General features: G+C 47.9%; 4 protein-coding genes across 6 annotated transcripts; 2 read left to right on the forward strand and 2 right to left on the reverse strand.

Annotated features, from left to right (window-relative positions):
- The first annotated feature begins 2,440 nt into the window (after window positions 1-2,440).
- LOC105278430 (actin-5C) lies at window positions 2,441-7,550 on the forward strand. Of its 2 annotated transcripts, none has more exons than XM_011337517.3 (2): window positions 2,441-2,599; window positions 4,613-7,550. In XM_011337517.3, exon 2 carries the CDS (start codon window positions 4,632-4,634, stop codon window positions 5,760-5,762), a length of 1,131 nt encoding a protein of 376 aa, XP_011335819.1. In that variant the 5' UTR covers window positions 2,441-2,599; window positions 4,613-4,631; the 3' UTR covers window positions 5,763-7,550. The 2 variants fall into 2 exon arrangements, with proteins under 2 accessions (XP_011335819.1, XP_011335820.1); XM_011337518.3 differs by lacking the exon at window positions 2,441-2,599 and adding an exon at window positions 3,529-3,661.
- Window positions 7,551-7,835: 285 nt separating this feature from the next.
- LOC105278427 (transmembrane protein 104 homolog) lies at window positions 7,836-11,544 on the forward strand. 2 transcript variants are annotated; one of them, XM_011337511.3, is made up of 6 exons: window positions 7,836-8,628; window positions 8,722-8,864; window positions 8,952-9,036; window positions 9,177-9,551; window positions 9,673-9,850; window positions 9,925-11,544. In XM_011337511.3, exons 3-6 carry the CDS (start codon window positions 8,983-8,985, stop codon window positions 10,632-10,634), a joined length of 1,317 nt encoding a protein of 438 aa, XP_011335813.1. In that variant the 5' UTR covers window positions 7,836-8,628; window positions 8,722-8,864; window positions 8,952-8,982; the 3' UTR covers window positions 10,635-11,544. The 2 variants fall into 2 exon arrangements, with proteins under 2 accessions (XP_011335813.1, XP_011335812.1); XM_011337510.3 differs by having other exon boundaries at window positions 8,590-8,628; window positions 8,743-8,864.
- Window positions 11,542-17,307, reverse strand: LOC105278428 (TBC1 domain family member 16). Its single transcript, XM_011337513.3, has 6 exons — window positions 16,165-17,307; window positions 14,926-15,717; window positions 14,405-14,744; window positions 13,896-14,321; window positions 13,439-13,732; window positions 11,542-13,351 (listed from the first exon to the last, which is right to left on the reverse strand). Exons 2-6 carry the CDS (start codon window positions 15,698-15,700, stop codon window positions 12,967-12,969), a joined length of 2,220 nt encoding a protein of 739 aa, XP_011335815.1. The 5' UTR covers window positions 15,701-15,717; window positions 16,165-17,307; the 3' UTR covers window positions 11,542-12,966.
- Window positions 17,065-19,816, reverse strand: LOC105278429 (ATP-dependent DNA helicase Q1). Its single transcript, XM_011337516.2, has 3 exons — window positions 19,734-19,816; window positions 19,245-19,505; window positions 17,065-19,097 (listed from the first exon to the last, which is right to left on the reverse strand). Exons 2-3 carry the CDS (start codon window positions 19,297-19,299, stop codon window positions 17,356-17,358), a joined length of 1,797 nt encoding a protein of 598 aa, XP_011335818.1. The 5' UTR covers window positions 19,300-19,505; window positions 19,734-19,816; the 3' UTR covers window positions 17,065-17,355.
- Window positions 19,817-20,028: the final 212 nt, after the last annotated feature.

Genomic DNA, 20,028 nt, shown 5'->3' on the forward strand with positions numbered 1-20,028 from the left:
GGTACTGTTACGACGATATCGGAATCGTTCGAGAGTCACGTCGACGGCCAGGACGGGCTGTGCGAGTCTGACATTGCTTGTACAAAAATCCTTAAGCAATTTTCTTCGCAAGATTATTAAAGCCGTTTCCCCGCATTCGTCCTTGCGTGCGGACCGCAAGGAGCGGTCGCGTGAGAAGAGCTGAACCTCTGCATCGCCGTCGCACTTCATATCGATCTCGGTGGTCTCCGGCTATGAACCAGACGTGGCTACGTGCAGCCACGTGCAAGCGATACCGGTACCGGTGCCGGCATAACACGCCCACTTCGAGCTCCTCTTTGGCAACTGAACTGAAATCCTTATATGAAATAAAAAAACTCGAATCTCGATCCTTCCCGAGCAAGGATCAAGGACTTTTACGCCTCACCGCTCACCGCGCTGCGGAATCCTGAAGTTTCATTCAAGCTGGAAACAGCGTCAGTTTATGAGTTAGAATTCCATTAGTTTATTCCGCGAGTTAGCAGACTCGCGAATTCCATTCCCGTCCGAGGTGACGTACCACGGTCATCATGACTCGTCTCGATCATGATCGAACGATCATACGATAACGATTCAGTGATAACTGACGCAGCCACATGACTCACATTCGCCGAGGAGAATGTTCGTCAGCGCTTGAATGTGACGAGCGCGACTTCGGGGCCTCACGCGAGGCTTCCGAGACCTTGGCGCGAGGCCTTATTTGGTGGACAAGGTCGAGGCATCTCTCGGGTCATTGGGTCTTTGGGACGCGATCCTCCTCGCCAGCTAATTGTTTTATTATTTTAATTATTGCATGAAATAGCGCTAATTAATCGCTATGTTGGGACGGCCCGTCACGTCCTCCACGTCATCGATGTTACGACAAAACTCGAATTAACGCACGGTAATTAACGGCGATCGTGTGTACGAAACCGCTACGTTTAAATGACTCAAACGTAATCGTGCGATTTGATCGCGAGGCGCGCATTCATTATAGGTGAATCACCGAAGGCATGCGCGCTCGTGCGCCACGTGCGAGTATGTATCAAACGTGCAGGCAACTCCAAGATTCCGGGGTGCATCAACGAATTCGGCGCATCGATCGATCGAAGAACGCCTCGTTTTTGTAGCGGATTTCCAAACCGCGTATAATCGTTCTTGTATCCGTCCGTCCGTCTTGTCTTGTCCGTCGTGGCCGGTCACGTGCTCGGCTGCGCTACCACGAGACAGCTTCGAGAAGGAGCGTATCGATTTTGAAGCGGGCCTCTCTCCCACACGTAGCCGGCCGGGAGCGCGCCGCACCGCGCGGTGTTGCACATCTGTGTTTCGTGTATTAACCGGCACACGCACGCACGCACGCATGCACGCGGAGCGTTAGGGCCCGTATGACGTGGCAAAAGTGCAACGCACCCTCGTATCCTCTGCCCTTGAATCTATTTTTATCAGCTACGCTACTTTTTCGCGAAAAGGGAGCGAGGCGCAGCCACGCGTGTATCTCGTGATGATCCGTTAATGGCGCCACTCGCGTCTCTCAACGTCTCGAGCGTCGGGATTTTAACTTAAATGGCTCGTTAAGGAGAGGGATCGCTGCTGAGAGAATAAATATTATGCATTTTGAATTTTATCATCCGTTCACTGCGCAATTTAATAATACGTCGTATAAATAAGAGAGTTGCGAGATTTTTTTCTGCCGATATAATATTATGCGCTGTCTCATAATAATAAAATTTATAATAATAATAATAATAATGAATAGTATTCCGCAGAATATTCGGCAACTTGATCGAGCCGTGCCATCAAACTTTTGAACATCATCGCGAACGGCACGGGATATCGATGTGTGACCTATCGAAAGCATATAACCTATATGCTCCTTGATTAAGGTGTGCCATGGGATATCTCCGAATCGCCGATACGTATAAGTGCGTGCGCGCGTGAGCCCGCAAGTTACACAGGTAGCAGCTCGACGGTTAGTCGAGCGAGGCTTTACGCTAGCGTATACCTACAAAAGACATTATGCTCTCTGTATCGTACGATTTGAAGCGGCATTTGGAGAATCTAGCCGCTAGCCGGCCGGCGGACCAATCGCCGCGTTGCTTTCGTTTTATGCCCATATATGGCAAGAGCTGTGAATCCACGCGGTGGGAGAAGCCGGGCGGGCGAGTCTATTTCGCTGCGAGGGGTATCTCGCAGATCGGTACGTACGCACACAAACGTACGTGCACACGATATGATGCGATTAGAGATGATGATCGAGAGGGAAGAGGCGATGATGCGATCTCCCTCGTGCGTCCCGGGAATTTTGTCAAATTTCGCGCGCCGACGACCGGGAAAAATGAACGAGGAAGAGCGCAGGGGACCCCGTAAAAATTCTGTTTCCTATATGCCGACCACACCTCTGGACGAGTCCATGCGACGTGACGCGCGCGCGAGGCGGCGCGAGATACCGGCTTCCTTGGCTGTTCGGCCACGATCTCGCTCGCAGAGTTTGCACGGTGCTCGCTACGTTTGGCCGTTGGTCGAGATTAAGTAGTATTCCCGTTTGTATCTCCGATCGAGGATCGATCTCGAACGGCGTTTGCTGTGATCATCAAGTTAAGAGGTAAGTGGGAAAGAAAGGAAGAGAACCGCGTGTACCGGTCGCGTCGTTGCGTTTTCTCCCGACAAGCGCGTTCACGCGAGACCGCCGACCGATCGTACGGCTTTCTCGCCGATACGCGGATTACGGCCGCCATGGCAAGGGCGTTGCTCCACGAGTGTAACGAGCACGGTGCTACTGATCGTCTCTGTCGGATTTGGGAAAAAGGGCGCATCCGAGCGGCGCGAACGTGTCCGGCCCGTGACAGGATGGTCGACAGGTTGCCGACGTCAAGTGGTCGCGGACGTGCGAGCCGCAGAGGCGTCGAGACAGGTGGTTGCGAGAGACGCACGCCGCCGTTCGTTTTATTAATAGCAACGGCGATGCCGCGGCGGCTCGTAACTAACCTACGACGCGAGACGCGGTCGCGCGCGCGGCCGCTCTCCCCTGAATTGCAGCGTGAATACAGCGTTAAATCGTGCAGATCCCTCGAGCTCGATTTGGCCGCGAGATTGAGATGCCTGGAGGAGGTATATCGAATCGCTGAGAATTCCATCCCAGGCCGAATCTCGCGGTGCCGCGAACGGAATTGGAGTCGATCCGAAGACGAGATTCCGAGGCGTCGGCAGACATTGACTCTCGCGAAGGTGGTTCGCGCGATCTTATAATCGATTCGATCGGCGAGACGGACCCGCCTGAGGTTCGACGGCCAATTTAGCGGATGCATTCACACGCACCGGGTGTCGTGGGACTCGACCGGCTCATCGTCGTCGCGCCGTGTCGTACGCGGGAACGGGGTACGGGAGGAGGAAGGCTGCGACGGGTGACGGGGGGGAGAGCGGAAAACCCCTCCGTGTCAGAGTACTTCCATATATGGTAAAGAAAGCCGGGATTGGTCGAGGGTGTCCCGCCCTTATTGGCCGAGCGGCCGAGCGGTGGGGTTACGAGGAACAACGCGTCTGTTCATATAATACACCGCGAGCCGATCGTCGGGTACACTCTGTGTTCGGTGTTGGATCGGGTTGGCTGTGCCGGCAGTGTCGCTGCTTTGGAACTTGTACATAACTTCCTTTTTTTACTCGAAACGTAAGTTGCCGCCCCTCGACGACAAGTGATAACGTTCTCTAGCTCGGCTTTCCCGCGACTGATTTCTAGAGAGATCGGATTCCAGAGAAATCGCGAAGAAGTGAAGCGCGAGAGAGAGAAAAAAGAAACAAGTGCGCGGTTGTAATGTCGATACGTCGATAGAGTGTGCGAGCGGCAAAGTGGTGGGTGTGCTGGGTGGTGCACGTAACGAGCACCCGAGTGCTTCGTTTTGTGAGATCGTTTCCTCGCGGATCTAGCGATAGATCGCCGTAACCTCTCGCGAGAGAACGCGAGTCGAGAACTTGGGGGATAGGTATCGATACCGTTGTATCCCGCGACGCAAAACGGGCGTTAAATTCGCGTAATCTTCGTTGCGGAATCCCGAGAAGTCGCGCCCGAGTCGAGATACGACCGTTCCCCGCCCGTCATCGGTCGCGACAGGGCGGGGCGGGGCAAGGTAGGGTGCGGTTCCGATAATTAACGATAACGCAGGTCTCGCGTCTGCTTCGAGTATCGTGGTCGAGTCGGCCGATATTTTATCGCTAAATATGCGAATATTCCATTCGGACCTCGAAAATTATCGCAAGTCTTATGATTCACTCGCGGCTTAATCCTTGCACGCGTGCTCGTTACGTGTCTCCCGACGCCATCTTGAATTTGTTTCGAAAGCGAGCACCGGTCACCGGCTAATGGGGTATTTATTGATACGTCCGTTATTTTGATGAACGAGTTCTCTAGATGATGGTATCGAAATTTATAATAACGAGCTATTGTACTCTTTAATATCTGCCCAAATTCTTTCTCAATACCATAAATTTCTTTGACGTTTAATGGAATTGCTGGAAAATATAATGGCTCCGAAGAAATTGATCAATCTCACTGCCCTGTTGGCCATTAATGATATCTTTTTTATCAAGAGTGCGACACTAATTGCCATTTTTTTCTTCGCAGTTAAATCAAGAGAGCAAACATGTGCGACGAGGAGGTTGCCGCGCTCGTAGTCGACAATGGATCCGGTATGTGCAAGGCCGGTTTCGCCGGAGATGACGCTCCCCGCGCCGTCTTCCCGTCAATTGTCGGCAGGCCGCGCCACCAGGGTGTCATGGTTGGCATGGGACAGAAGGATTCCTACGTCGGCGACGAGGCCCAGTCCAAGAGAGGTATCCTGACGCTGAAATACCCGATCGAGCACGGTATCGTCACCAACTGGGACGACATGGAGAAGATCTGGCATCACACATTCTACAACGAGCTGCGAGTCGCTCCCGAGGAACACCCGGTTCTTCTCACCGAGGCTCCGTTGAATCCAAAGGCCAATCGCGAAAAGATGACTCAGATCATGTTCGAGACGTTCAACACCCCAGCGATGTACGTCGCGATCCAGGCTGTGCTGTCGCTGTACGCGTCCGGTCGTACCACCGGTATCGTGCTGGACTCTGGTGACGGCGTTTCCCACACCGTACCGATCTACGAGGGATATGCCCTGCCGCACGCCATTCTGCGTTTGGACTTGGCCGGTCGCGACCTGACGGACTACCTTATGAAGATTCTCACCGAGAGGGGATACTCCTTCACAACCACGGCCGAGCGTGAGATCGTCCGTGACATCAAGGAGAAGCTCTGCTACGTCGCGCTCGATTTCGAGCAGGAGATGGCCACGGCGGCCTCCTCCTCCAGCCTGGAGAAGAGCTACGAGCTCCCCGACGGCCAGGTCATCACCATCGGCAACGAGCGATTCCGTTGCCCCGAGGCTCTCTTCCAGCCCTCGTTCTTGGGTATGGAAGCGTGCGGCATCCACGAGACCACGTACAACTCGATCATGAAATGCGACGTCGACATTCGTAAGGATCTGTATGCCAACACTGTCCTGTCCGGTGGCACCACCATGTACCCGGGTATCGCCGACAGGATGCAGAAGGAGATCACTGCCTTAGCCCCGTCAACCATGAAGATCAAGATCATTGCTCCGCCTGAGAGGAAATACTCCGTATGGATCGGTGGATCGATCCTCGCGTCGCTGTCCACCTTCCAGCAGATGTGGATCTCGAAGCAGGAATACGACGAGTCTGGGCCCTCCATCGTCCACAGGAAGTGCTTCTAAGCGCGCTCTCGATCGTATATTATCATCACTCCCCGATCCCTGAGACTTCGAGAGATAGAGAGAGAGAAATAAAGAGAGAGAGAGAGAGAGAGAAGGCCTTCTGTCTCGTTTCGCAGGCGGACGTAACATCAACTTCCGCGACAATTGCCCTTTGGTTCCTCCGGGGCGAAGGTAGCTTCTTTCAATTCGAATATATAGTGGGGTGAAATGAATCGTTGAATAATCTACGCTTATTGAAGTCGATATACGTCAATTACCTACCAACATGCTAAATAATTTTTTATTATACGTTTAAACATTGAATGGCATTATAAATGGAAGTATATTCAAGCAGATTCCGAGCGCGCATTGGACGTTATCACAGCGTGTTGAAAACATCGATCTGTACTTGGTATGTTGGCAACTGGTATATCGACGACAATAAGCCGACCATTAGCCAACGATTTACTTCGCTGCGCTGTATGTGTTTAAGATACGCGTGTTTTTTAAGCGTGTTCGATTAAACGATATAGGAGAGGGAGAGAGAGAGAGGAGCTCACGGTATATCGCCCTCTTTCCGCGATTGTTCCTCGGTCTCGGCGGCAACCCAAAAAAAATAATAACGGCGGTTCGTTCTTGCTCGTTTAAAGCGTGATCATTTCTCATCGTTCTTCTCATCGATTCGATTTAACGACACTTGTATGAACGTGTGACCCCCCCCCCCACCTTGGATTTCTCAAACGCCTTTTTCTACCTTGTCGAATGTCCTTTGTATCATATATATAAATATATATTCGGATAACTTGCGGTAGCACTTAGAGCTCGGGTATTTCTCGCGAGACATCCCTTCTCTCGATGCGTGCGGAACCGCTTCCTCTCCCCGTCAGACTCGTCGCTCCCGTTGTAACGCGTGACGCTTCGATTGCCATTCCCCTACAATTCGTGGATTCGAGCAAGAAACGTTCGCGAGGGTGGAACTCCGAGGTTTCTGTCGCGGGGAAGAAAATCGTCGGGAAAGAACAGAAAAATCGTATCCTTCCCGCGGAAAGAGACGGTGGAGTCCGAACGTCAAAGTAATGGCAATCAATGTCGATTAATGCATTCCGATCAGTGTGCGGTATTTGTAAGGGACGCTTACGTCAATGCTGAATATACATTGTACGCTACTCCACGCAGAGAGAGATGAGCCTCCGACTTCTTACGTGTTTATTTTTTTATTACCATTTGCCTATCGTTGAGGGAAAAGATGGCCTTCCTTTTTTTTGTCGTGTCTTCTTTCTTTCTTCTTTTTTCACACGATGGGGTGGACCGCTGATCCAGATTAAAAAGTCCTACGAACGCTCGCTCAACAAAATGGTAAACAAAACGAAAGACACCACGGTTTCGACCCCGCAAGCGTAGCCAAAGTATTATAATTTATTCCCATTGTATTACGCAAGACCATTCACGTACACATCTTAAAGACTACTTTAGACTTATGGGATTATAAAATAAAAGTCTGAAAAACATTATTGTCTCTATGGCTGTTGTATTTCTCTTTGTAATCGCAATCATCCGCCGCATCCTCTCGTGGCTCTCCCTGATCCAATGCATTTTTCACCCTCTCGTCCCTTTATGAGCAATAACGCGCATGTAATTGTACAACCATCACCTCTTCGTCTTCATTATGTTTATTAACTTCTTTTTTTTTATATATATTATAATATAGCTTTTGTGGCGATTCAAATGGCATTGTCTATAGAAATGCGATGCAGTTACTTTAAGATTTTTAAGTTTATAATTCTTCAATGAAATAAATGTTATTTTCAATTAATTATGCTTCTTGTAATATCTCTGTCAAATATGTTTATATCTACAAAATAATTATAAAATAAATAAGATATAAAAACCCATTTTTTTTAAGGAAATACGAAATTAACATCAAAGGTGAAAAACAGCGCTGGCTTGCATATTTTTATATTAACATTATATATAGCTTAAATTCTTTAGAAATCGGGTAAATAAGTAAAGAGATTGTGGGAGGAGGCCCTTATAGTCACGCTCCCCCTCATTTGCTATAAATTTTCTCTCGTGTTAAAACGAAACCGGGTACCAAGTATTTTTAGGATATGTAATATGGATTACATTTTTCTATCAAAATTTGTCTAACTAATCTTCAATAGTTTTTTACGAAAATGAGAAATTGTATTATATATTTCCGCAAATTAAAATTTATATCCAATTATGTATATCTACTGTGCGTAATAGCGTGCGCATGTTTATAGATAATTTCGAATGACAAGACAGTAAAGTGACGTTCGCACGCGACTTCAGATTTAGATGGCAGCACGGCACTGGTTTCTTGACGTCCACTAAAAATCGCGAAAATCCAGCGGTCGAAGTACGATCGACTGATCGACGAGTGCTGATCATTCAGGCGAAAATATCGGGAGAAATCAAGCGTGTCATTCGAGCGACGTCACTGGCCGCGTCAGTAACAATGCCTCTCTGTCGTTCCTCCGTCGCAGGATCACCGACGATCGGTCGGTCGGGCCGTGTCTGCCACGCAGCGAGAAGTCGACGGTACGTCCGCGCTGAACTTGACGACCTTTGATCAGGACAGCACCGCAGGACCCGCGGGGCGAGAGTGCCGTCGCGCTCCCCTTCTCGCGCGGGTTTTTCTTCCTTTTCGCGCGCACGGGGTGTCCGATAACGTCGCGTCACCGCCGACGGAAAATTACGAGACGGTAGGTCGGTGACCATCGTCATCTGTGACTGGCAGTGACGCCCGTATGCACGGCGACCGCAGGACACGCAGCATCCACGCCCGAGCTCGTTCCACGCGCGTTCAACGCCGACTCGAGCCGAGATGTACGAGCAGGATGTCGGCGATCAGTACCCGACCTGGGTAAGAGGAAAGAAAGAATTGTCGTCGCGTTGGCATATGGCGCGGCCGTACGTAACCCCTACTTTGTAAACAAGAGCCTGATCGTTCACCCAGCGATGCATCCGTGTGCCGTAGGTCGGGCTCGTGTACATCTTCAATCTCATCGTCGGCACGGGCGCCCTGACCCTACCCGCGGTGTTCAGCCGTGCAGGATGGGCGCTCGGATTGAGCGTCATCCTAGTGCTGGCCTTTATCAGGTACGTACAAAGGTTCTCTTTTGTAGACTCAACACATTCATGGACGGCAAACTCGTTAGATCGTCTCATTGCATTTTCTCTGCGCAGCTTCATCACAGTCACGTTTGTCATAGAGGCAATGGCAAGTGCCAACGCTATAGTCACCTGGAGGCATATCCAGCATCGGAAGCGCGTAAGCATTCTTAAACTAGCTTGACTAGTTTATTGGCTTTCGAATATTTTACAAATATTTTAAGATGGAAAATAATGATAACGGCTAAGATGTTTTGTCTGTGTTAAAAGAGAAAATTAGGTCAATTTTCGCTTTTTCAGGTCTTGCAGACGATGGGCGAGTCTGGTCCATCCAATTCAGATTCGGAAGATACTCCGCTGGTAGCACCACTCATAGCCAGTCCAGAGCGCTCAGATATGACCTACAGATATTACGTCATTCGCGATAAGATAGAGATGGGTCAGATGGCTTCTATCTTCTTCAATAGATTTGGCACCACTCTATTCTATCTGTGTTTTGCTGTGTATCTTTACGGGGATTTAAGCATCTACGGCGCAGCAGTGGCAAAGTCGTTGGCGGACGTCGCTTGTACCTACGTGCCGAAAAATTTCACGTGCAATGATACCATACTGGATACTGAATTCTGCTGGGATGGCCCCACGTTGAATCGGTTGGACGCATACAGGATATTTCTGGTGCGTCACCTTTAATGAATATCCTTATTCGCTGCTAAATAAAAATTAAAAGTACACAAAGCCACACGACGAACCTGTTGTGTAACATGAATGATCAGAGCAAAGTTGTTTTTGCTTTCAGACACTGTTCGTGCTATCATTAGGACCGTTCGTGTTCTTTAACGTGCAAAAGACCAAGTACCTTCAGCTTTTGACCTCGGGGATGCGGTGGCTCGCGTTCACCATAATGATCGTGTATGCCCTGAAGAATCTCTTCCTGTACGGCCCGCGGGGCGATCCGCCTACCGCGAGTTTAGCTGGTAAATTTTGATAATTTGTTCATTTATGATGTACTAGACGTGTAACAGCGAAATAACATCGTCTATTATTTCAGGAATTCCTGGTCTTTTCGGCGCCTGCGTCTATTCCTTCATGTGTCATCACTCGTTACCGGCTCTGGTGTCACCAATAGCGAACAAATCCATGCTGAACCGATTCCTGGCTCTCGATTACATGCTCATTGCTTTCTTCTATCTACTGTTGGCTCTGACGGGCGCCTTCGCCTTCGAGCACTTGGACGATCTTTACACCCTGGACTTTGGGCCACGTGGCTCAGGCGATTGTTCCAAGAGTAACAATATCTTTATGCTTCTTCTGGAATACTTCTTAGCGCTCTTCCCGGTGTTCACTCTAAGTACTAGTTTCCCCATCATCGCGATCACACTGCGAAACAACTTGGAGTCGCTCTTTCTAAACGAGGACGCGTCGTATAATTTGTGTCTCTGGAAACTCGTCTTCCCGTTTTTGGCGGTGATACCGCCGTATCTTATCGCGATGAGCACCAAAGATCTATCGATACTGGTCGGCATCACGGGCTCGTACGCCGGTGCGGGTATTCAGTATTTGATACCCACGTTTCTGGTCTACTACGCCAGGCAAAAAACGAACAAAGTTATTGGCCTCGGCGTCGTCAACAAATTCGCAAGCCCCTTCTCGGGCAGGTGTTGGTTGATCTTCGTCGTGGTCTGGGCGATAGCTTGTATGATCCTGGTATCGGTCAATTTCGTACAAATTCACCTCAACTCTTTCTGGATCGATCAATAACAAAGTGAGACTTCCTTGCACCGTACAGAATAAAAAAAAAAGAGAAGAAGCTCCGGTTCTGCTTTGTCGCAAGCTCCGGTTTTAAGAGGAATACAGATAAATAACTATGAAAGTTGATTGCATATCTCTATTGATACATTGTATAAAATAGAAATATAAATGTTGCAGAATTAGATTGAGAGATGATAGCTGTGCATTGAACAGATGAAGCGACTGAATTGAATTAAAGTGAAACGAAAGCGATTAAAGTGATAAAGAAGAGTCGAGCTGATGAAAACGCGGCTGATTGATGATCCGTGAGGGCTGCGTAAGGCTCTTTTAGGATACTAGTTTAAGATGATCGTCATTTGTGGCACTGTCCACATGTATCTATGGCGAACCGACAATACTTCGGCACAAGTCGGCGTGTACAACTCAAATAGCGGATAAGATTAATGTAGAGATTAACACAGTGTCTGTAGAAAAGTGTTGTTCGTCTTTCTATGTGTATCTCACTTTTGCAGGATCGTTCCGTGACGCAGAGAGCGCATTCGTTACGCGATTCCGTTGTTCCAAGAAAATTCGAACACAATTCTCTCGTCCTAGTATTCGTATTTTTTTATACAGTCTAAAAAGTCGTTCTTCATATTTGATATAATAAAGTGACGTTAGCGGAAGTGATGGTAGTAGCAATAGTAAAATTTACGTTACATTCTTTGCGAGATATCGTATTTTTCTAAAAGATATATATGTAAAACTGCCAAAAAAATATTCGCAGCATGTCCGTCATACTTGTGTACCTGTGCGAGTGTAGCGTATAATGAAGAATGTTGCGGAGGAGATATATACCTATATATATATTATACACACACATATACATCTATTTTCCAAAGATGATTGAAATGGATGAATAATAAATAGTTGATTATACAAGTCTCTGTCGTTTTTATTCGCACCGGTAATATGTACATAAATGTTCTCTACGTTCTTATATTTATTTCGTACTTTAGACCCGCATGAGACAGATCTTAACACAGATAGATTTCTCTTCAAGATTCCAACGACACAAGATAGCACGATAAAAGCGATAAAAGCGATTTTCGATAAAACTTTATGTCCCCCGATTAAATGGTTCAGTGCGGAATACAATGTTTACAATCGCCCCTGTTGCATATAGGCACGGTATCATCGTGAGATCTCGGATAAGTGGCTTCACCCTTAAATATATATTCCCATGGGCCATAATTATATAAAAAGGATAAAGAAGTTACAAGTTAAAATTACTCGTTTTAATTACTCGATAATTTCTCAGTTGTTTCTCAAGTGAACGACAAAGTAATGATGAGTGGTACGCGTGCAATCGTGTGATTAGTAAAAAATTACGTTTGACATATCGATAATAGAGACGCGAGGTGAGAATCGCATCGTGTTCGAAGCTGTGTTTAGGTGAAAAAATGCTTGACTCGCTATTCTTACGTATGCGAAAAATACCGGTACACGACGACGCGTCATATGTATATTGTGTATGTGTGTGTGTGTTGTGTGTATGTGAACGTAAGTGAACACTTCGGAGTGAACGTACATGATACGCCGTTGATCCATACCCCGCGCCAACTCGGGAGGTACGGAGGTCTATATAATAAATAGCCATTTGGTATTTATACGATTTGATTTCTCGTTTTGGTTCTCTGCGCGGACGAACTCGCTCTAGATTGTAAAAGACGATACACGACGGATATCTCCTTAACTCCGACTGAGAGGCAGCCGGATACGCTTGTACTAGTGTTATCCTCTTTCGTATTCCTCAGTCTTTAACGTCACAAATACTGCGGATATCTATTGTATCGCGAATCTGTACTCGTACAACCTTGCTAAAGTCCCTTAATCTTACTTCAGTACTGACAGTAGCGTGAACTTTGGAGATTCGATTCCCGAGATATGTGTATTCGTGCTTTCCAGCATCTTGGACTGAAATCAATGATATATATACATAACGTATAGTGCGCTGCATCTCTATTTCACGTCTGCCTTTTTCGATCGGAGAGAACGCTCGAGCAACTTGTACAAGAACAAAGACGCACGTCGTACCGTCGCCTACGCGACAATTGAGCCTGTTTGCTTCTTTCTTATTAATTCAGAGAGAGAGAGAGAAAGAGAGAGAGAGAGAGAGCGCGTAGTTAGCCAAACTCGATACACTATATCCCGTAAGTGGCTGTAGAAAACTTATGCTACCGAATGCAAAGTCTGATGTGCGGAGAGATCCGTGTAGAGAGAGAGAGAGCGAGGACTTGCCATTTGGTTAACACGTTAAATAATACTGATAATACTCGCCTTCCTCTTGCAAATTAGAGAGTTACTCGTAATTATTTAAATAGGGACAATGCGTATCCTCGTGACCCACGCACTCTATCACCGGATCGTGCGTGCTGTCCCACATTCCCGGGCCGCATTGTCGGCACAGCCCGGCCAACGTACACGGTAGGCGCACGAGCTGCCGGAAGTGGTGCAGTAGGCCCCGTGCCTTTCTGAGTATGACGTTTCCATCCATGTACATGGCTAGTGAGCTGAAGTGCAACAGCATCTCGTCCGTACGGAGGTCCTGGGCGATCACGTCGTCCGCGTAGACGCATATTATAGCGAGGCAGAGGAACAAGTGGAAATGATCCGTTAAGTAATTGACCCAGCAGGCTTCCCACATGACCAGTGCTATCTCCGTGGGAAACTCTCTCTTCAGGCATCTGTAAGAAGGTGGAAACGATGATGATGGCGTTGAGCTTGAGAAGCAGCGCGGCTTTAAGCGCATTTGCTATGTAAGTTGCACTCACAAAAGTATCCATCGATGACAAAATAAGAGCTCTAAGGCATCCGTGTGTTTTTGAAGATGCGCGTAAAAATCGGGTACCATTATTCTCACCAGCTCCCGAAGGTAGCACAGGTTTCGGTCCATATCCGTGTCGGTAGGTGTGCACACGGCCACTGATCTCTGCATCAGACCCGCGAAACACCAGAAGGCCTCAATTTCAGAGTTAAGTTCGGCTAGTAACGGAGCTAAGAGATCGGACATTCCTTGGGTGTAACCCAAACGGCAGTTGTACACCGCATAATTGAGTAAGATATTCCTACGAAGGAGAATGAAGCGAGGAATTAATTTAATTAATTAATCACGCAATAACACGAAAATTAAAAACTAAAAAAAAGACGAAAATTAAAAATTAAAATTAAAAAACGCAAGAATAGTCGCAAGAACTTAAGATTTCTTATTAGCGTGTCGAAATAACTCACTTCATCACTTCGATGTTGGGATTACCCTCACCGGCGTAGTACGGATTACCTCTGTCCGTACGGACAACGTCCTTCTCCACTATACACACGACATTACGCCAGAATCGTTCGGCCTGTTCCGGGTTCATGCTCAATCTTCGCTTCTGTATCTCCTCGTACTCCTGTCGTCTGATCGCGTCGATCTGCTCTCTGTCCTCGTACATGCTCTGATAAGAGTAGCAGTGCAGCAAGAAAGGCCAGACGATTTTTCGCAGCGCCGGTTCCAAACCGCCGAAGAATATTCCCTTGCGGAGAGCGAGGTCGTCCTCCACCTGGCCCCGCTCGTTCAACAAGTCCTTCCAGGCTAGCGACGTGATCATCGGCACTTGGCCTTCCTCTGGATGCAACTCGTCCCGACTCACCTCCGGTCTGCACACCATGAAGTGCCTGCGAGTGTTCATAGATTGTTACTTAACACGTAAACACGTAAGTACGTTTCGGTACATTGATATTTTTATTGCAAGCCCGACCTGTACGGCAGAGTTTCCTCCGTATCGGCGCTTAGGCGTGGATAAAGCAGTTGATGCCACTGATGCAGCGTGGCGGCTAGCCGGTCCAAGCCGCCGTGATGAAAATGCAGAATCTTGTACTGGCTCTCGCGACTCGCCACCACTAACTGGCCGGAAGTGCAGGCGGGATCGGCGAAGAACAGTCTCAAGGACCGCATCTCGCTGAGGTCCACCGAGAATCTGCGGCATCGATGCGCTCTGCGCAACGTCACGGGCGACGCGGTCGCGCTCTCCGGGAATGCGAGGTTGTGCTGCAGTGCTAGGAGTTCCGGCGACCTCATCCACGTCGGCATCTCTTCGGCTGTAAGAAGAAAGCATTTAATTTCGGAATTCTAATTTCAAAATAAGTTATTAAATAATTATTAACGTTGGATTACAGTAATTGTTATTTATTAAACTCTTAATTATCGAATTTTATGTATATTAAATTTCATTGTAAGTTACATTGTTTATAGTTATCAAATCATCATTTTTTTACGTACTGTCCGTAGGCATCGAAATTGACAGACTGCAGGACGAAGTCAACGACAAGCTGCGACTCTTGACGCTCACGTCATCGCGGAATGCGAAGCGCGGTTCCTCGTCGATGCTTCTTGCATCACCGTCGTTGAGATTCCGTTCCTTCGGCTCTCCATTTCTCTCGTTCCTTGACCCCGTCGAATCCGGACGATTTTCTGTCTCGGCATTCTCGCCGCCGCTGCCGTGATTACCAGACGCACCCGGATCTCGACGGCGCAGGAAATCGTAACTGTAGCCGGAACCGGAACAGACGCGTTCGCAGTCTCCGCAATTAACGGGTTCCTTCGCCTCCAGGCACACGTCCAGTTTCCCGTTCCCGTTGTCGTTCTCGGTGTCGTTCTCGTTCTCGTTCTCGAGCTCGTGCCGCGCGTCCGTGCAGGCCGCCGTCTTGGATATCCGAGAACGCGGGGATGTCGAATCGTCGTCCCGGCGCGTCGTCACGTTCCTGGGGCTCAGATTCTCCAACGCGGTGGGGTGTTTGCGCAACGTGCTGTTGGGTATCCAGCTCAGATGCAGGGTCGGTAGATTCGAGTTCTTGTTCAGCTTGCACGTGATAGTCATGTATCCGGGATGATGTACCACGTCGGCGTGCTGCCGCATCAGCGTCGGTGGGTGCACGCAGACGTTGTTCTTGCAAAACAGTGCCTCGCCGTCCTGATAAATGACGCGTCGATTGTCCTGGCCGCAATCGCCGAGGATGTAGCTGCTCGCTTTCCTCAGAATGTTCGGCAGCGGCATTGTGGTCGAGATCTCGTCTAGATTATTAATGATGCATTGTTTCCACGGTGAAGCATAACGACGTTAATACAGCCGACGCGGAAGGAGGAAGATAAGCGCCCGCGGCCCGCTCTTAAATCATTCTTTTAGGCTGACAAGTCTGAGCGCTTGTTGACGCAGATGCCCAGCTGTTTATGATCCGTCAAAACGCGTCGCGATCTCTCCGCCTCTCCGAGAGCCCCGACCTCGACCTGGACTGTCCCCGTTCACGCTCGAGTCCGATCCGCGCGATCCACGTAGCGAGTCGAGCCAACCGGCGGACGGTTCAGGACGGCGGGCAAGCATAATCGGGCGGGAACACTATGGGGGTCACGAGATGGACTCGCGTACTCGTCGAGTCCCACGGGTGATGCGATTTGCGTCCTTCCGCGTGGCAGATACGCGTGCGACGGCGCGTTATCGTCTCAATTAGCCTCGTTACATACAGAGCGTCGATAACGCGTATCCGTGTCGCGGCACGGCGATGTCCCGTCACGTCGGGTTCCGGATTCCGCGATAACGCGGCCGCGAAGTCGAACCCCGTCGCGCCGTCCAACTCCTCGTCATTCCTCGCCCAGGGTGGAACGAACGATGACCGACTCGAGAGTTAGCTGGCCTCGTCCGGACGACTCTCGACACCGTTCTCCTCGCAGCACCGTTGCTCCGCGACTCGCGGAAGCGGAATCATTGATGATCAGACGTTCCTCTCGCTGAATCGCTGATAACGCTCGCGCGTCACTGGCTGGTGCGCCGTCGCCGTCGCCGCGGCCGTCGATCGTCGTCGCGCAAGTACGTTTTACTGCTGACGGAATCTGGAGCGTTAAAATCTGCACACGCGTATCACGATCTTGAACGGATCCATCCTCTCCGGACTTTGTATCTCCGACGTAACACGTGTCCGATCACGCAACGATGAGAACGCGCGTTCGTATTATCGACGTGTGCTTACGCGACGAGTGGAGGGTGCCTCTTCTTATCCTAGATCAATATTCCCATCTGATATCGCGAGCTACCTACTCGCCTCTCCTACTACCCGACCCGCCGACATTTCGCCGCTCTTGTCGCACACTTCGTAGGCCGTTTTTATCGATTATCCGTCGTTTCACGTTCGCATCTTAATGGTGACACGCGGCACGTCGCGTTGTGCTTCTTCTTCTTTTTACCTCGGCTTTTCCGATATGTCACCCGCGCGGAATTATCCTCATCCCGGCCGATCTGCAAATTAAAGTAATCGTGAGAGTATTTCGAGTCACGATTACATAATTTGTTCGGGAAGTTCGTACGGAAGACCGATGACATAATGTCTCTACACGCAAAGTAATAATCTTTTCCGATCACAGAAATTGTATCACAGCAAGCGATTTAATTCGTCTTACTTATCATATAATATTGATAACTAATTTTTGATATCAATAAAGTGAGCGTCGTAGATACATTAATATTTAATATTTTGACTATGAACATTTGAAAATGTAGACTAAAACAGAAAAAAATTCAAATAATAAACAATTGTATTATTAATTGTATTACACACACGTTTCGCGTGTACGCTTCGTGCGAAGCACTACCGTCTCTTGTAATATAAATAAATTATAAAAACTTCCGTGTATTATCACGTCGTCAATTATGTCAAGCATTTAGTGTAACTCGTAGTTGAAGAGTATCTTGTGATCATTGTCGAGAGCTAGTCCCGACTTGGGTCCACGTTTGAGATACGATATCGTAGAATACGCGGAGAAATGGAAGTCTTCCTGCAGGTAACCGTTCACCAGCAAATGTCCTACAATAGCCTCCGCGGTTTCCCGCGAAAATTTCGGCACGGGCACGTTGGACACCCGCAACGACGTAGCACCTTTACCGTACCAGGCGTCAACTAGTTTCAGCGCGGTCAACCGAGTCTCGTTTTGCACGGCTCTGGTCATGATCTGATACAACTGTCTGCAATATTGCGCTATGTTGTTTTCCTTTTTGACATTGGGCTTCCTGCAGTGGTCGCACATCTCGACGCAGTCGCTTTCGTTCCACGTTTCCTCGAAGTGAGTCGCTATCAAGCTTCGCCTGCAGGATGTCCGATCCAGGCAGTACGCTAATCCTTTGTACAGGTTTTGCAGTCCGACCTTGTCTTGGAACACCATGGTGCTCAGTTTGAACACATCTTGCAATCTGTAGAGCACGAGGCACACCGATTTCTTGCCATCTCGGCCCGCACGGCCGCTCTCCTGGTAAAAGTTCTCCATCGACTTCGAGACGCAGTGGTGTATCACGAATCGCACATCTGGCTTGTCGATGCCCAGTCCAAAGGCAATGGTCGCCACCACCGCCTGATATTTCCCTGATATCCACTTGGAGTAGACCTCTGATCTGTAGTCCGCCTCGAGCATCGCGTGATAGCATCCGACCTTGATGCCTTTCTCTCTCAGATCTGTAGCCAGCTGCTCGGCGTCCTTGATCGTGGTCGTGTAGATTATGCCAGATTTGCCGTTGAATCTGTTCTTCAGCAGGTTCTCTATCATCGCGAGGCACGTTTCCTTGTCCGCCGGCTTGCGGCGCACCTCGTAATACAAGTTCGGCCTGTTGAAAGAGGCGCGTAGGACCAGGCAACCGCTCATGTCCAGCATCTTCTGCACGTCCACGATTATCTTGGCCGGAGCCGTGGCGGTGAGTCCTAGGATCGGTATGCCCGGAAACATGGACTTCAGCACGCCCAGGAACTTGTAGTCCGGCCGGAAATCGTGACCCCACTGGCTGCAACAGTGAACCTCGTCGATGGCGAAGCGTTCCAGGTTCCCCAGCTCGTACGCCTTTTGCAGCTTGCTCATGAAACGATTCGATTTCGCCATGTACTCTGGCGTCACGTAAATCAGCTTAAGACCGGATTTCTTGTCGACGAGGGCATTCATGGTCATCTTAACGTTCTCTTTGTCGGCCTTCGCGCACAGCATCGTAGCCTTCACGTTGAGCCTGCGTAATCCGTGCAACTGATCCTCCATCAAGGACACCAGTGGCGAGACCACTATGGTTATGCCCTTACTGATTACGGCTGGCAACTGGTAACATAAGCTCTTGCCACCGCCCGTCGGCATAATTAGTATGACATCCTCCTTCGACATAATTGCGTTTATTGTAGATAATTGTAATTCTCGCCATTTCTCTATTTTAAAGATGTCCTTCAAAGACTTTTTGAGCTCCACGGACCAACCGAAGTCTTCATTGCTCCAATCTTTCTTGGACAAGGAGAAACTTTTCTTTAAGAGGACGTCGTCACGCAATTTCTCCTTGCGCTGAGTCAATATCTTCTTACGATCCTGGAGTTTCTGCAATTCAGTCTCTATTTGTTGTAGCTCGTAATCGATGGCAGCTATTTCGTCGTTCTCTGTGACTGAAATTTCAAGAGAAGATTTATAAGAGAATACGGCGTGCAATTTTGAAGATGAAAATAAAAACTGTGGTATTAAATATTATAATAAAAAAGAACAAACTAGATAAAAAATTACATTTACATTTATCGCATTTATACTAAACTAACCTTGATATTCGTTATCGTCTATCATAATCACGTCATTCGTGTCGTTAACGGACATCTTGAGCAATTACTCAGATCTTCCAAATAAATTGAGTTGATCTATTTATCTTATAGCAGTTGCATATCACATATTTTTAATACACATGCGGGAACTGTTGTATTCCTACCACATAGCACACCTTGCCGGGACTTTTAATGTTCGTCGAAACAAAGTATACACACAGTCTGAACTTCTTTTATATTTTATTCTCTCTTTCTCAGTACCTTAAAATCATTTATTATTATCGAATTATTTACTGTATGTCACATAAAAATAAATATTGTGTCTGATTCGGTGTTAGGTTAGGTTACTTGAAAATAAAACTTTTGCCTGATGAACAATATTATATAAAACTAAAAAGTTTATCACCATTCAGTTGTACTTGTAAAGAAAAACTCTGACTTGTCATAAAATGTCATATTATATAAAATTAAAAACCTATTTTTATTTACCGTTGAGCTGTACCATCTACAGCTAAAATACATATCTGATCTGCTGCCATCTGCTGCTCAGTTGTACGGACTCTGCTAATCGAGTCTTGATTGGCCAATAAAATAATAATAGGGAAATAATAGAGGGAAAATTGAATTCATTATTGTTTACTGATAAATTATAATATTCGCGTGATTTTATATATACACATGAATAAACAATTTAATATGAACAATGCTAACCGTTTTCAAAATAACAAGTATAGTTTATTCTGCAACATTATATACTCAAAATATTTTATTTTCAATTAATGAT

This window comes from Ooceraea biroi, chromosome 10 (assembly GCF_003672135.1).
Source record: "Ooceraea biroi isolate clonal line C1 chromosome 10, Obir_v5.4, whole genome shotgun sequence".
Lineage (NCBI taxonomy): Eukaryota > Metazoa > Arthropoda > Insecta > Hymenoptera > Formicidae > Ooceraea > Ooceraea biroi.

What these genes read in the sequence shown, in the direction of transcription:
- LOC105278430 (XM_011337517.3), top strand. Translation starts at nt 4,632, where the DNA reads ATGTGCGACGAGGAGGTTGCCGCGCTCGTAGTCGACAATGGATCCGGT.
- LOC105278428 (XM_011337513.3), bottom strand. Translation starts at nt 15,700, where the DNA reads ATGCCGCTGCCGAACATTCTGAGGAAAGCGAGCAGCTACATCCTCGGC. An exon ending in GAGGAAACTCTGCCGTACAG is followed by an intron (nt 14,322 to 14,404) that starts GTCGGGCTTGCA and finishes GAACACTCGCAG; the next exon opens with GCACTTCATGGTGTGCAGAC. An exon ending in TGTCATCGATGGATACTTTT is followed by an intron (nt 13,352 to 13,438) that starts GTGAGTGCAACT and finishes ACCTTCTTACAG; the next exon opens with ATGCCTGAAGAGAGAGTTTC.
- LOC105278427 (XM_011337510.3), top strand. Translation starts at nt 8,590, where the DNA reads ATGTACGAGCAGGATGTCGGCGATCAGTACCCGACCTGG. An exon ending in GCGATCAGTACCCGACCTGG is followed by an intron (nt 8,629 to 8,742) that starts GTAAGAGGAAAG and finishes CGTGTGCCGTAG; the next exon opens with GTCGGGCTCGTGTACATCTT. An exon ending in GCCTACCGCGAGTTTAGCTG is followed by an intron (nt 9,851 to 9,924) that starts GTAAATTTTGAT and finishes CTATTATTTCAG; the next exon opens with GAATTCCTGGTCTTTTCGGC.
- LOC105278429 (XM_011337516.2), bottom strand. Translation starts at nt 19,299, where the DNA reads ATGTCCGTTAACGACACGAATGACGTGATTATGATAGACGATAACGAA. An exon ending in AGACGATAACGAATATCAAG is followed by an intron (nt 19,098 to 19,244) that starts GTTAGTTTAGTA and finishes TTGAAATTTCAG; the next exon opens with TCACAGAGAACGACGAAATA.